General features: G+C 39.6%; 1 protein-coding gene across 2 annotated transcripts in view; it reads right to left on the reverse strand.

The window, feature by feature from the left end:
- Window positions 1–10,629: 10,629 nt before the first annotated feature.
- The window catches only part of LOC146665334 (copine-8-like), an 82,839-nt gene continuing 76,202 nt past the window's right edge, over window positions 10,630–17,266 (reverse strand). The window contains exons 17-20 of one of the 2 annotated variants that reach the window (XM_085412934.1): window positions 16,586–16,688; window positions 15,395–15,452; window positions 14,606–14,679; window positions 10,630–13,133 (exon numbers count right to left, since the gene is read on the reverse strand). In XM_085412934.1, the coding sequence (XP_085269060.1) occupies window positions 12,921–13,133; window positions 14,606–14,679; window positions 15,395–15,452; window positions 16,586–16,688 (448 nt within the window). In that variant the 3' untranslated portion in view covers window positions 10,630–12,920. Of the gene's footprint in view, window positions 13,134–14,072; window positions 14,286–14,605; window positions 14,680–15,394; window positions 15,453–16,585; window positions 16,689–17,266 lie in introns of those variants that run through there. The other variant, XM_085412935.1, reaches the window with a different exon arrangement.

Raw genomic sequence — 17,266 nt, forward strand, 5'->3', positions numbered from 1 at the left:
TACATAATAGACTAAGAAGAGACCACAACATCCCAGGAAGGCCTCAGCATGTGTAAAAATAGATTGGTAGGCACAAAACAATCTGGCAATTTTTAGCAACAAACCGCCTCCTCCCCGCCTTCCCCCCACCCTCCCAACCTCCATCCAGGTCTAAGAATAGCAGCAGAGACGTTTCATATCCATACTTAGCCTCATACTTGCCAGCACGCTTTTACCCTTGTACTTTCTGAGTCGAGTGGACAGACGCTGCATTCTGCAGGGTTGGTGTATGTTTGTGCGCTGGCTGCAGGGTTTTCTGGGTGTGTCATCAAAATTTTACGCACACTTCCTTATTCCATTACTCATCACCACCTATTTCAGCACGCAGGCATCTCGCAGTTGATAAGCTTAAAAAGGGGGAGCGAGGGAAATAAAAGTGGCGAAAACGGCAGCTCAGAGACACTTGTAGCTCCGCATATTGGATCAAGTCATATTAGGCTCATGCTGAGCTTGTTCAAGGCAGCTTTAGAGTCTCAGCACTCATCGCAATCAGTCCCCATAGTGAGAAAGGCCCGGAAATGCGATTCCCTTAGAGGTGCCTATAAAAAAGTCATTTTTAGTGGGACAGATAGAAATGGGGATTCCAGTGAAACTGTGAAAACTATCTTTGGGGAAATGATTCCTTAATTTAGGTTATAATGTTGTGAGATATTGTACTATTTAATTAGATCAGTCAAATAAGTATCCTCTAAAACACTTTACAGCTTACTCAGACTATCAGTCTTGCCATTCTTATTAAAGGAGCGATCTGACGTTTGGGAAATATGCTTATTCCTGTTCCTGCTGAGGGGACGATTGGGAAGATCAACATCCCTCTTATCCCACCCAGCAAAAACACAATGAAACAGTGCTGAAGATGGCTGCGCCAGAGGTCTGAACAACATTTAGATTTAGTTAAAGAAGATAAAAATCACCTTCTCAGGGGAGGCTAACTGCTCCATCATGCAGCCCTAGCGTAATATGAGACCAGCAAGTTCTGACTGTCACAACAGCTCTGCAGAGCAACTCAACATTTAGAACATGAGACATAAGAAACAGAGTTTACATGCAGCACTGTGGCTGTGTAACCATAACCACTCCACAGCAAAAATTCAGTCAATTAAGTGTAAAAAAAAAAACCCCAAACCAAACAAAAACAAAAACAAAATAGAGACATGCTTGAATTTATTTGAAGCAAAGGATTTCCCATTTTGCTAGAAGAAAGATTGGAGAGAAGAGACTTTGCTGGCGGAGTTTTAATTTAGGATCCATAGGTGTATCCTTTGGCATTTTTCCGTCCTCCAAGTACAAAAGGTATGGCACAGAGGTGCAATATACAAACCATATCCATGGTGAGCGTAGGACTCTTTTTATTCATGCTGTTTCAGTTATTTAAGATTTAAACTTTCAGTTTGTTGGTATGTGATTTTTTTAAAAATCTATCCAATTGTACAACACTGAGAAGTGAATTAAAAGTAAATATAATTTGTCATGTCACCATTATGCTGAGATTGTGGCAAACGGTGGTATTTTGGCTATTTAGAAAACAAAAAACCAACATATTTGTGCCAATTGTGTCAGAGGCTGACATTGCTTTAAATCATGGCTGGAAGGCAAAGGTGTCTCATTTCATTTAACGTGCGTTCCCTCGAATTCTCTCTCTCCTCGTGTAACTGTCTTGCCACTTTCTCTGCTCGTGTCTCCAGTGGGTAAGGAGTCAAGGGAAGGATGTGCAATTTGGGAAATGTGAAAGGCGGGACGGGGCTATTTTAAGTCGAAGATGGGAAAAATATAAATGCATGGGGTAGCTGCTGGGCAAAGAAGAACAGAAAAACAGCTCACACATGACACATAGTGTCGTTTTGTGATGGGCCACTTTCTTGTCTACCCATAGTAGGTTCGGTTTGGGCTTACTGTATGTAGGCATCTAATGAACTTTGCTTTTCTTAAAAACCAAATTTAACCAATTTTAGCCTTGATAAAATTGGTTAAATGTACCATTTACATAGCTTTTAGGCCCTCGATAAAGAATAATCTTCAGTGGGTGAAGATGAATTAGTGAATGATTAGAATAATGCTGGATTCCAGTCTTTGTAAAAGCTTAAAAAGACTACATTTCAAGGGATGTCTTTTTAAATGCAGTAAGTGGCATTAAAATAGTTATGAATGGAGGTGACCAGGAGACGGATACAACAATAAATGTCTGCAGCCATCTGTAAAACATGGTGGAGGCTCTGTTGTGGTTTGGGGCTGCATTTCAGCCAGTGTTGTTGGGAATCTTGTTATAAAAGCTGAAACGTCAGAATTTAGTCTACAGCAACACCAACTGGAAAGCATCTGACTGACAACAGCAGAGAATTGAACAAAAGCTAACAGCATTCACCCAAGCCTGGGGGACTATTCCTGAAGACTACTAGACAAATGACGAGAAAGCTTGCCTAAGACAGTTCAGGCTGTGCTGAAAAATAAAAGGTGATCACACCAAACACTGACTATTCAATTTACTGAGTTAAATCATCCCCATCATACCACAGAAACCGTAGTATCATGCCTGCAAGGTATGTCCAAATCAGCCTATTTTACACTTACAAATCTTTAATCTTGAAAATCAACTCGTATTCCTAACCTACATTCCTTCTCCTTATATTTAATAATACGTATTATTATTACATTTTGGTTATTTACAACAAAGTGAGGTAACTGACTACAAACCAACTGAAAGTTGACCATGAGGAACAAATTAAATTCTCAACTCTAAAACAAGTTTTCATATATTTAAGCTGAAATACTATATGGCTCCAGCTGCTCACTGTGTTGATTTCTTATTTTCTCTGGCACTACCTACAGAGTCTGCAAACATTAAGTGAACTGTGTTTGGGTCACACAATAAATATTGGTATGTTATATAACTCTTTGTGCTTTTTCTTTTTCTTGTTGTGTTTTTCTGCTGACCTTCCAGTTTCATTAATAACTGCTTTATAAGGTATAGATGAGGTGACACAAAACCCTGAACTAACAACTAAACCCCCGAATTAACCACAAATGAAAGAAGTCAAACCTCTATTAACCTCTAATACTTAGACTTTCTAAAAGAGACCATTAACAGTCATTAACAGTTCCTAAATAACTTCACCTATAAATACTTCATATAAGACTTTAGAAACAGTTATTCCATTGTCCATTAATGCACTTATATCCATGTTTATAAATGACATACCAAGGAGGACTAATGCTTTATAAACAATACCTTACTAATTCTTAATATTGTGTAGTATAAGGCATTAGCTTACTTTTTTTTAATCATTCACACAAAATTCTAATGCCTATAATGGTGATAAAAACTGAATCCTTTATGGATATCAAAGGTGATATGTGCAAACATGACTAATATCAAGTCATATCGAATGTACTGTGATTCTAACATTCCTACCAGTAAATTATAGTTCCAGCCACTGCATTTCATTTCCTCTGGTTGTTATTTTTCTTCTATTTTACATTATTAAGTTAAGTTAAGAAATGGATGGTTAGATATTAGCCTACCATTATTTTGTGTGAGAGCATCTGAAAACACCAATTAAAGCTTCTGATTATAGCCTCAAGTGGGAGGCGACCATAATAATATAATATCTCATCATGAAGTTAAAAGTAATATGCAGATAAACACAGAGAACAGATAGCGGCGGCGACTCATTAAAATCTTGGAAAGAACAGAAACAAGGAGGAAAGAAAAGTGTACTAGCTGTAATTAGCACAATGACACTTGTTACAAAGCAGCCCCCGCTCTGAGCGCGTCAGATCACTTCCAAGCAGCATCAAGCGATTGTTTTGTTGCTGCTCTGAAAAGCAGCAGGAAAACAATTCCTATCCATCAAGGCTGGCGGTCTGCAACCACTGGACATTTTCAGTGGATCTGTCATGAGGCATTTGAGTGAGAGCATGTAAAAACTGGACTAGATAATAAAGCAGAAAGCCTCAGACTTATAAGAGAAACGCTGCACTGTATATTTTAGACAGGAACCTACTGCACTCTCACACAAAACACTGTCTCTGCATTTCTTGCTGGATGACCAATTCAGCAAACCACTGATTAAGTACTGTAGCACACAAAATAAAACAATATTCACTGCACTGCACATTGTGCACATTGTGGAACATTAATTTAGAGGTCCGAATTCCTTCATTATGAACAGAAAGTTCCATAATGTGTTGGTATTTCAGCTATTTAAAAAAAAAAAAAAAGCCATGTCATTTCTTTGGTCTTTTGACATTCCACGTGGTACAAAATAACAAATTAGAGAGTCCATAAAATGGAATAGCGAAACAAAGGTCATTGTCACAAAAATAAGAGGGCATTGATGAATCATTATGCTGTAAATTCCATATGGGCCACCAAGAGAAGGAAAATTCCTAAGTATCTGATGGCGGCAGCGTCTGACTGCTACCATGAGAAAACATCATTAATCCCTTTCAAAATCCTTCAGATCCAGAACAGGAAAATTCATGGGAGTCCAAATATAGTCACGTCTTATTGGTTTGCTCAGATTGTCTGGTATTACTTTAAAACTGAAATAAATTTCTCTTCTTTGTCCCTCCCCTAGAGATCATTATATACACTATATTGCCAAAAGTACTTCCTACTCTGCCTTCACACACATATGAAATTGAGAGGCATCACATTCTTAATCTATAGGGTTGAATATGATGTTGGCCCAACTTTGCTATAACAGTTGTAACTCTGGGAAGGCTTTCCACAAGGTTTAGGAGTGTATTAATGGGATTTCCCCCCCATAAATACACTGATTTTACTCATTTTTCCAGAAGCACATTTCTGAGTTCAGACATTGTTGGATGAGAAGGCCTGGCTCCAAGTCTCCACTCTAATTTGTATTGGGTTGCAGTTTGGACTCTGTGCAGGCCAGTCCAGTTCTTCCACACCAAACGTGCTTGATTTGTGCACTAGTGTGCCGTTGTGTTAGAACAGGAAGGAGCCATCCCCAAACTGTTCCCACAAAGTTGGGAGAATGAAGGTGTCCAAAATGTAGCATTAAAAGTCTTTCACTGGAACTAAGAGGCCAAGCTAAACCCCTGAAAGACACCCCCACATCCCCATAGCTCTCACTCCACCAAACACTTTACACTCGACATGATGCAGTCAGACAAGTACCATTCTCCTGGAAACCTCCAAAACCAGTTTCATCCATTGGATTGTCAGATGAATAAGCGTGATTCGTCACTCCAGAGAAGATATCTCCACTGCTCCGGAGTCCAGTGGCAGCATGCTTTATACCACTGCATCCAGCATTTTGCACTGTGCTCATTATGCAGAAGCTCTCAGCACACTGTTCTTGAGTTAATCTGAAGACCTCAGGAAGTCTGTAGCAACTGACGAAAGTTGAAGGAAATTGGCAACTTCTGCACACGATGTGCCCGACTACCCTGACTACACTCTGTCACATGTCTGCTATTCAAATGTTTTACATACTAACATGCTAACTAGTTGCGATTATTTAAAACATCCTGCTGCAAGCTGCTAATTATAACTTATTACAACCGTAGTTTGGTATTATTCTTGTGTGAGGTGACATCAGCTGTTTCGGTAAATGCTTTAAAAGGACATTTCATGAACTTAACTTCAGGTTTATTAACATAATTATTTGACTATGTCAACCATTTTCTATGCTTAACCAAACATTTTTCATTCAAGTCCAGGGCTCATTTAAATTACAAGTTTTAGTAAGGATTAGGCTGATACCACACATAGGGTACAAAGTAATCAACTACTGTATTTGTTGCACATAGTTTGTTTCCTGGTGCTTAAGGCTTAATATTATCTTATATTACAAAATAATACCACCCTTATCTTTCCCACAGCTGGCTAGTCCGTTATAGTTTTTACTGTAACAAGGATGCAAGGGCTACACTCATTTCTTCTCAATATTCAGGCAAAACGTTGCATTTCTGAGCCACATTTTTTGGACTCCTTGGAAGCATTTCAGCCTGTTACTCTGCTGTAATGCATTCAATTTTAAGATGAACACTTTAAAGGTGTAATGGTGTGAATCTATTCCAGCGTGCTGGCTCTTTTGATTTTATTGGCAACACTGACAAGGACAGGTGTCCAATAACAGAGTGGGTTGAGTAGCTTCAGTTTTGTGTTTTACAGCAGTGTAAGTGGTGTAGGGCTTACTTTTTAGGTACATTATGTAGCATGTTTAGGAAATGTTTGTGAAACAGTTTGTGAAAACTTAGTCATGTAGGCATCCCAGGTTCAATCAACATTAATACGAATGCTAGCTTTTTGTTTTTCTGCAAAAATATTTTTTCTACACTTGATTTTGACAAAATGGCATTATTCAATACATTGGAAAAATGAACCAGTTGGAGAAAGATGCTAATGCTATGCAAATTAACCTTATGGATCTTTAATTTGATCAACGCCGGCTTCCTGAGAACTTTTGAGGAATTCTAAATTGGATTTTCAATCCAATTTTATTTTATTTCATGCATATAGCCCCACTTCACAACTGTTTGATTGAGTCAATTTATATTGCAAGGTAAAGAGCTTACATTAAAGAGAAAATCTCAGTTAGCAGCACTTTGTGAAAGTGGTAAAGAACTCCCTAACAAGAAGACACTTCTCCCTGAACCAGCCTGAGCCTATAGCAGCATAAGCAAGCAATGGTTCAGGGTCACCTGATCCTGTACTAATTATTGATGATTAAAAAATCAAAAAGGAAAGTTTTAACATGGGTTACTGGTTTCCCAAACTGGGAAGTGGTTCCACAGGAGAGGCTCCCATAGACCATGTAATGGGGTCTGATTATTCAAAGCTCTGTACATGAGAAGATGGGTTCTGAGCACACAAACAACAAATAAACAAAGAACAAGCTTAGATAGGGATATTTATTTAAAGACGTCAGTTGTTACAGAAACAGTCATTTTTATCAGTAAGTTGTTTGTGGCCTTTATGTTTCCTGTTAGAACAGTAAAACCTGTGCTGTCTTGTAACATCACTAAGCTCGAGAACTGGTTTAAAATAATTATATATCAATGGAGAAATCATATTTGATTGGCCTTGTGTGCCACTACAAGCATCATGCAAAATTGTGAATCACCCCTGATGAAATAAAATGGGGCAGATGAACAGTTTCAGTATTATCTCACGGTAAATAAACATGGCTGCATGATGCCACACAGCACTATCCCCAGCCCAATAATTCTGTCCTCTCAGCGAGACAGACCATTTTTTTGTTTTTCGTCTAGTTTTGTTTTTTTCTGTTTGGATCATACACCCTGTTATTCACATCACTTCAACCACTGACTCTGAGCGAACAATGCCGAGACGAGTCTGACAGAGAAGTGGCCGTGCATCAATGTACTTACAGATAAAACTAAAAGAAAGAGAAGAAAAGAAAAGTCATCAGAGAAGAAGAAGGAAACATCTGAAGGCATTGCACATTTCCAAGACTAATCAATTGACATTTTTAAGGCAAAAATGTTTTCTTAAATATTCTGAAGTAACGCACAAAGATGTCACAGTACAATTTTTCCTTTAACCTCACAGGTGCATGTCTGATAGAAAAAAAAAAAAAAGTTGCACACATGCAGTTTTAATCCATGCTATAAAAAACATCAGGATAAAACAGGATATTCATCACAAGCATTCAGTTAAACCACTTTATCAAGATAATTTACAGCAAACAGAGTTCATGTTATTTGTGCAGATCACATGGGCGTTCATGTGGCCTGGCATGCTGACATGCTGCTGCTTTAGCAGAGTGACGTGGATGCGACGATGAGCAGTGGGAGGCAGCGAGGTGTAAGCCTACTTCATTAAAGCTGGTTTGTTTACCAGCAGTGATTTTTTTTTCTGTCCTACACAATAAATGCTTTTGATTGTTACTCCTACACTGACACAGCCTCACAGAATCAGTGATTTCTGAAGTCTTCTTCTTGAGGGCAAACCTATGTATCCCAAAGAAACGATCTACATAATCTCACATGGGATAGTGTTAAAGTCATTTAGTTGTAGAATGTGATATTTTATTCTTGAGGACTTGTGGAATTAATGGAATTTCTTGAGTTTAAGACACTGTTGAATGCTCACCTACGTACGATGCATAAAACATTTTTGTCAGTAAAAACAAAACAAAAAAGAAAAATCAACTAACCACTCTGTAGTTTGACAACTTTAGAGTTTCTTCCCATATTGAAGCAAGAGTGAGAGCAGCACTGTAATCTGGAACTGCTGCTATTTAAGAATTCTATACATCCTGTCACACCCATTGACTAAGAGTTCATTTTAAATGGTACCTATTATACTTTTACAAAGGTGGAAATAATACGTAAATGTGCAAATAACCCGTATGAGCTCAGCTCTTATCCATAACATAACCAGCTATGCAGCTCTGGCTTTGAAAAGGTTCAGCCCGACTGTTGTTCAAAACTTGTTTTTGTGAGGTGCAGCCAGTTAGTAGAAAAATGTGTTAGAGGCATAGTTAAGTGTGCTAAAAACAAAAAAAAAAGGTTTCTTTCTGACGGAGGATAAACAAGGTTTTTAGCTGTGACTTCGAAGCTGCTTTCACACAAAGAAAAATCCTACTTTAATAGAGTCCAAGATTAAAATATGGACTTAATAAAACAGGTTCCCCTCTAACTGAAACTATACAAACTATATAAACTTCATATATTTATGGCCCTTTTATAAGATTGTGTAATGAAAGAGAAGTCAAGTTACATTTACTTTTCACGAAAATCAGAGGCTGATTGTTAGGGACAAACAAACAAAAAAAGCACTACACCTCCCATAGTTATCATTGTATATTGTCCTGTACGAGACCAGAAAGCTCAATGGGCGCACAGAGTACAAGGGTCAGAGCATAGCAAATGGTAATAACTATAAACAGATATCTACATATGAATATGCTGAATTAACAGGCAAGAGATGAGGCATTTGGTCATTTTTCTCCCATTTGTTTAATTAGTGAAAATGTCAACCATGCTTCCCATGCTAACACTTTTAGTAGGAACCTGAGCCATTTTTAAATGATCTCTAGCTCTGCCAGTTGGGCATTTCTGAGGATTTCTGCACTGATACTAAAAGAAAATAAATTGGTAAAATTATTCTCTATCATGTGCAGATTTTTAATAAGATCCAGATTTAGATTTTTTAAGAGTTGCCCATAAATTCTTGAAAAATAAAACAAAACACAAGCTGCATTTCAAAACAGAAACAAGAAGGAGGAGGAAGAGAAGGAAACCCTTAATCTTTATACAACCCTCACTGTTATGTAAGTGTCATGCATGTTTCATACACAAATACATGTACTGCATGTACAGTATATACGAGAGAGTGGGCGTGAGATGAAGCTCACATCTTGTCTTGATAAATAAATAAAAAGGCCATGCCTTGTGTTTCAGGAAGAGAGTCACAGAGTGCCGGCAGTTTGCTGCAAGTCAACTCTCCAGAAAACGTACGCACAATATATACAGATTATACTGTATATTTACATGTACTTATAAAAAGACTGTTCCTGCCTGATCTGGTCTTATCTGGTTCAGGCTGACGTTGCTCCAGTCTTGAAACTAGTGCTACATTTTGCAATTCAACATCCCGACTGTTGTACGGGGTCCCCGCCATCCCGTCACCTCTCCCCTCCACGTGGAGGGACCCTATTCAGTCAAACCGAATAAGCGTTTTTATCCTGGGATGAGATGCTACACTTAACAGTATTTCAGATTTGGCAGAAAAACGTTGCTACGGAGTGGATTTGATCATTAGCTTTTAAATGTCTTGCACACATTAAACACGCATCACTATCTAACAGTTTGCTTATAAAAAATACAGGCCTGTCGTTCATAATTTAAATATGAATAACCTACGTATAAACATTGATAAGGCCTGTTAGTCATGATTTAAATATGATTACAGGCCTCGGTATAAAATGTCATACTTAAATGAGCAGAAAGAAGCAGCATTACACATACATTATACTGACCAATACACAAAAAGGCAGAAATTTTGTACAGTGTAGAAACGTCTAAGAAACTGAATTTACAAGCAGTTCATAACATATTACATAACAGACATATTCATTAAGCATCACCAGCCAAGAAGTATATCGTTATTTTGAGGTGTGAGTTTAGAAAAAAGTGTTGTAAACCTTCTTTTATATTTATTCCTTGACTAAATACGGCCCTACCACACACATAAACTCTACACTACACGTCTCAAAAGTATAAAGAAAAAAATGCTTTTCTTTGGACATTTACATGGATTAAAAGGGACCTCTGGACAAGGTGGTTGATGCTTGTCTAATAGGACATGGTTTGTGCTTTGCTTTCTTATACCCATTAACGGGAAGGCCGAAACATATCTGAAAGTGACAGTGCAATAACCTGAAAACTAAGCTTGATTCATATAGGCTTTAGCAGTTCTGTAGCTTATTTCTTTAGAAAGGAGAGCAGCTGTGGTTAGCTTGGATTCACAGCAGTTGCAACAGATTGCAACAGTTACCTACTTGTTTGTCCCCCCGTGACCGTGACAACGACAAGTGGAAGAGAATTGCTGAACAGATGGACGGACGGACGGCTGGACGGATCTACTGTCTGTCAGAATCAAACAAGTGCAGTTACTATTGAGAGATATGGTAAATGGCCTGTATTTGTATAGCGCTTTACTTGGTCCTAAGGACCCCAAAGCGCTTTACACTATACACAATCATCCACCCATTCACACACTGGTGATGGCAAGCTACAGTGTAGCCACAGCCACCCTGGGGCGCACTGACAGAGGCGAGGCTGCCGGACACTGGCGCCACCGGGCCCTCTGACCACCACCAGTAGGCAACGGGTGAAGTGTCTTGTCCAAGGACACAACGACCGAGACTGTCCGAGCCGGGGCTCGAACCGGCAACCTTCCGATTACAAGATGAATTACAAGACGAACACCCAACTCTTGAGCCACGATCGCCCCAATATATAGAACACTTGCTGTATCTAAACCAATGGTATAGTTGGATTTTTTAAGTACATCAGACATTATTATTAATATTATTATTATTGCTACAACAGCCAATTGCTTTTTGGGCATTTATTTACCAATAGAGACAAATTCTATATCCTTTTTTTTTTTTCTGATGAAGGTAACTGAAGACTGATGAGAGGTGGAATATATTTTAGTGTGACGTATCAAAGACACTATTTCACAGCACAGAGGGGTCCAAAATGTATAAACAGAGTAAGGGGGTCACTTTCTTGTAGTGGCAATGTCTTTCTATGCAGCTAAGGTGGCTACAGCTAATATGGAGTCCAGCAAGCCAAAGAAACAAATTAAATTCCTTCCAATTTTAAGCTAACTTTTATTAGATGCCATGCTGACTGTTCTTGCTAACAATAAGTATAACAAAGAAGAAAATTTATGTAACTTATTAGCAGCCATGTTGAAAAAGAGAGAGTGTTAATTGAAACCACTGCTGTGAATCTAAGCAAAGAGCAGCTGCTGTCACCTTTAAAGCCTTCAGGATGCGAGTATTTGATGATGAAACATGGGTTTTCTGTGGAGTCTGAATTTAAGGAGATATATGAAACTTTAGGACTTTTAGTTACAATACTGATGCACAAACATGGACCCAAACACTGTTGTTACAGTCATTACTTTGATCCATGCAGACAGTTGTTAAAAGAAAAGCAATCTGCACTTTTACCTGTTTTCAAATTCAATTTCATATCAAAAGTGTGTTGCTACCACAAAGGTGTGAGCCATCTAATCTGATAGCAACCAAAATGCTATACTTCCCAACGTACAGTTTGGCAAACATGATGTATACGTGGTGAGAAAGGTAAAACTGTGTGACGGACCACAGACTTGCCAAATATCACTTACAACACTTGCTGTTTTTTTTAACAATATTTTTTGGCAATACTGAACAATGTGAGAGGTAGAGAAATGTAAACCAAAAACTAAAACCAGAAATGCTTCTGAAGTACAGTGTTGTTTCATGAAAATAACAAGACTCTGAAATGTAACAACACAGTCAGGTTCGGTAGTGAAATGTGTGTTTTTGACTTCTGGGCTTGGAGAAATCCACGTTTCCATAACCCATTGTGCCAGTAATGTTTTCTGACAAAAAAGTAAGGCTGGTTCAAGTCCCTGTTGCATTTGATTTGACCAGACTCCCAAGGAGCACAGCTTCCTTTCGAGTCAAGGCAGGTGGATGGAGCAGACGATAGGAGCGTGGAACGATTTCCGGTGGGTTTGTTCATGATGGAACATGGCAGTGTGTGGTAGGGACAAAGCCCTGAGTGCAGGACAACAGTGCATGCTTTATTTTTCATAAACTGGCACATGCTCTATTTCTATAAAAAAAAAAAAATCATATATATATATATATATATATATATATATATAAGTGTGTGTGGCACTGGGGCCTAAACATTTTTGTACAAAGTCAGAATCTCCTGTTTCTGTAGCTGAAAAATAGGACTCTGAAAGGTATTCACATTTATTTGTATAAATTTCGTCCTGGAAAATAAAAGATCCACTCCACTCCTCAGTTTTGTAAACATTTATATATCAAGTGACATGACTTAGACAGAGGAAGTGGAAATGGGAACAGCTTGGATTCAGTCTGTCGAGTTTCTTTCCCGTTTACTCTTCCTGGTGCAGCTCCTTGATTTCAGGCCACCACCACTGCCCTTCAAAATCCACACCTTTTTGTCCAGTCTTCTAAACAGAAGAAGCACTCAGGGCTGTCTTCATCACCCTTCACGGCCAAATATTCCCAAAAGTGCAACATGCGAGATGCAGGCAAAGTTTGCCATGTGCTTAGGAGCTTCCAGTGAAGAGTGAAGCGTAAAGAGAGGACAGTAGACCCGGCTGGCCAATACTGGGGTGGAAGCCATTAAATTCGGCTTACCCTTCTTGTGAGAAGGGGGTTGATAGCTGGTGGTGGACAGGGAGTGTAAGGAGGTGGCAAGGGACCAGGTTTGATCCCCCGGGTTCTCATGTAGGACAGGAACTGGTCGGGAATTTCAGCCAGCACTTCTTTAGCCAGACGGGCCATGCTGAGGATGTGATTTCCTCGTCGGTCAATGTAGTCTCTGAAAGGAACAAACTGAGAGGGGAAGCAAGAGGAAAGGACACAAGGAAAGGAGAGAACAGGAAATGAAGAAATCAGATATAAGTAATGTAAAGAGAAATAAGAGGCGGAGAGTACAGAATAGGAAACATGGACATTGAGAATAAGAGAATAGTAAAGAAAATGACAAAGATGAAAAGATAAGACAAATGAAGACAAAGAGGAGAGGAGAGTATTGAGAGTGGAGAGATATTTTGCTGCTATTGTTAATAATAATCATCATTACCATTGCATTAATAATATGCATTATAATTTACAGTATTGATATTGCATACAGATGTTTAAACATCTTGGTACCCAATTAGCCTTTATTACAGGTGCAGTTATAACCACTTTAAACTGTTGGCTTGAATCTATAATCTTAAATGCTTTTGAATGGTTGTTATAATCTTAAGTGTGTATGTGCTGATTCTGTTGATTTTGAGTACACTTTGTACAGAGTCAGAGTGACAGGAAACTGCAGGCTTGCAGAGCGTTTGCAGAAATGAAACCGAAAGCAGAATCTAACTGCAGGTTATTCTGAGGAGCTGGTTAGACGAGGCTATGTGAATAACTAGGGTATTCAAATTGTCTGTTATACTTTTATATTCTTTTATTAAGCTTTCAGTAGAGGTTCTTGGTTAAAACATTTATTCAATTTATATTACATCTATAGTTTTAGTAAAAGGTTGACAGTGGCCTCTGTTTGACTGTGAGCGTTAGTAGGTGAGAGGTGACACAGAGTGCCACGTAAGGTCGTGAGATATCATGTTTGCTTGTAATTGTGGGCTTGCAGAAGTGCTCGCTCACTGCAAAATCATTGTCTGCGGTTTTGAAGAAGCGCTAATCAGAAAGGTTGACAGGAAACATCTGTTATGAAGATGAAGACAATGTTCTTTTAAACTGTGTTAAAAGTCATTTTGGTTTTGATGTGACCTATGTATGAAATGTATCTGTGACGTATGAAGGGGCGTCATTAATTCAAACCCTGATGCTATAAAAATCTGTGTATGCTTTGATTAAGTTGAAGATCAATCCCTGTCTGCGTACAGAGTGGTCTTCCCACGCGTGTATTCATTAAAATCAATTGTTTGACCAAGCTCTTGTTGGACCATGGTGGTTTTTACTCTCCTTCCTCAATATTTGAACCTTAACAAGAGGAAACAAAGAAAAGGTGAATATAGGAAATGAGATGTGGACAAAAAACAGAAAACGCTTATGCAAAATTATGAAAAAGAAAGCAAAAGAGAGGAAAACAAAGAGAAAAATATTGCACGTAGAGGAAGAAATAAGGGTCGAGACAGCAGAGAGAAGACAGAAAAACCAGCAGACTCAGAACAAGAGCACAGTAGAAGGTCAAGCACAATGACCCTTTCCCATTAATCATAAATCCCACATTTCTCTCAACACTTTCTGCTGAGTGAACAGCCTTCCAGCCAGTCAGCCGTGTCTTCGGGAGTATTCTGTACCTGAACAATGTCCCTCTCCGCGTATCGTCCTTGGGATGAGATCCTCTCTTCGTCCCCATCCAGCTCAATCATTTCTGAGGAGGGAAGTGCATCAGTAACACCCCGTCAACGTTGCGGTGAGCAAACATGACACACGGTTTTTGTGTTTCAACCTGCCAACGTCATTAGCATGCCACAGGCTTACACTTAGAGTGTTGATAGTCTCAAATGGGCAGGAGTACACAGAATTTGCACGGCTGAGCGTGAAGCCACGGGGCCGTGAGTTACACGTAGCTGTGCGCATAAGAGGAACGTGCCCGAATACATGTAAGCACAGCCAGCAATGAGCACCACAGGGACATAAAGCGAATGCGCACTCTGACTTCATATGCGTGCTAATCCCGTTGACTCTGCAGGCTCATTGCTCCCCGTGAGTGAGCTTGTTTTTCTTTTCTTTTTTTAACAGAGGACTGCTCTGTGAACTGTAAACACCAATGTTTCAGGGAGAAAACACAGCAGAGTGATGTAGCCCTTGCGCATTTAAAATAAAGAAGAAGAAGAATGGAAATAAAGGAGTGCTACTGGACTGAAAAGCGAGAATTTACCCTTTACCTCGGCTTCTGTGAAGGAGGAGAGGGAGAATTAAGGGGAGGGTAAGCGGAGGAGTGAAGAAAAGAAAAGCTGCACGAGGAAGGGCTAAACCATGTGGGAGACAAGATAGGAAGCAGAACGAGGGGTGAGGGCAAAAGATTACTGCATGCTTTTAGACACACACGTATTTGCACACGGACACACATTCAGCCTGCTTACCATCGAATTCCGCTGGTCCAACCCCAACTATTATAATAGACATGGGCAGAGACGAGGCCTGTAAAGGGTGGAAAGTGACAGAATAACCACATCAAAGGCGGCGAAGAAGCAGCGTTCATTCTTTTCACCATTTGCTATCTTAAACCGTGCAGGCTGCCAGTGAAATAGGCCTGCAAATTACCAACTATACATTAACTGTTACAGTCCAAGGAAAGGAAGCTCTATAGAAAAAATTAAATACCATTGTTAAGGCAGACGGGGCCTTACGTCCTTACTCTGCAGCCGGTTTTATAAAGCCCCTCGCCTAGCGAGATCTACGGTTTCTAATTTCATGCATCTGCAACCTAAATCTCTCGAAGCTTGACAGCTTAATAATGACTCCCATTTACATCTTCCTCTGCCCTGAGCTGCAGCTGAACTCCAGGCCTGCATAGCAATATTGTTTATTAAATCTTAGTTGAGTGGGACAGCAAAGTACAGTTGGATTGATGAAGGATGAATGAAGCTTTTTCAGTGTTTCATAACTTCCCGGGTTATTACACGGACGCCCAAATTGCTTGAGATATGAAGGGCATGGATCCTCCACGGGCTAGTAAATAATTACTCTCAAATCTCACTTTACAATAACATTACGTCACACGGGGGGCAAAGTGGAAAAAGAAGCAGGAGAGCGGATGCGCGTTGAGGCCGTGCGGAGCATTAAGCCCAAGCAGCCGAGGCTCCAAATATATGAGCTCGCCCAAAATCGTTACACACATTAACTCTGATCACTCTAATTAGAAAGCAGAGTTATTAGAGCTGAACATAGCAGCGTTGGGGGTGGGGGTGGAGGGGGGGTAATGGACGTGGTGGTGACCAGACTGACCCTCTCTTCCATTACTTCCCTCATTAGTAAAGATGAGAGACAAAGAGAGGGAAGAGGCAAAGATAGCAGCTGCACTGCTTTTCGCCCTCTCGCTTTCATATTAGATGTTTGTTAGTTTATTAGGCCTCTATTGGGGTTTTAATCATACCTTCAGGGTTCCTTGCAAGTTCTACAGTAAATTAACTGAACGATTATAAGCACACATTTCACGGACTGCTACAGTAGATCACGTTTAGTAACCCACTGTGTGCTTACCAGTTTAAATAAGTTGAAAAACATTTTAAAATATACATAGACCAGAGGTTAAATGTGAAGTGCTACTGTACATTTACTATGGACTCCTTGGTCTGCGCCATGTCTGTGATCACGCCATCAGAGATGATGAGCAGGATGAAGTACTGTGAGCCGTCTGTCACTGCCGAGGCATACCTGGTGTGCAAAGAGATGATGTGTCAGAGGTCAGGCGATCAAAAAATGACAAAAAACTGCCCCAAAAATCAACTTCTGGGTGGAAAAATGAAGTGAAAGTCAAAGCGCCACAAACTGCAGTTCCTATAATTTCCACATGAGGTCGTCTCCAAAAGCTCCTCTGTTAAAGTCACCAAGTTGAAACCATGATGTTTGAATCGTGTCACCCTTTATAACAACTGCATGTAACTGCATTTACTTTTTAGTACCATATGAATACTAGTAGGCCTGAAAGTTAGGGGCATGGCCATTTTAACAGGTATGCCAACACAGAGTCTAGTTAATACTATCACAGCCTCACCTCTGTTAATTGTAGCCACTAAACTGGAGACTCATAAATGGCTTGCTATGTCCTGCTTCAGTTTCGGAGAATAAACCTATACAGTTTATGGACAATGCTTCTTACATAACCAAGCTAACTAGCATAAGCTAATAACATAGCATTTCACCATGGTAAATGGCCTGTATTTGTATAGCGCTTTACTAGTCCCTAAGGACCCCAAAGCGCTTTACACATCCAGTCATCCACCCATTCACAC

The sequence above is a fragment of the Rhamphochromis longiceps genome, linkage group LG7 (assembly GCF_057381845.1).
Source record: "Rhamphochromis longiceps isolate RC_006_pf linkage group LG7, R_longiceps_female_GT1.1, whole genome shotgun sequence".
Classification (NCBI taxonomy): domain Eukaryota; kingdom Metazoa; phylum Chordata; class Actinopteri; order Cichliformes; family Cichlidae; genus Rhamphochromis; species Rhamphochromis longiceps.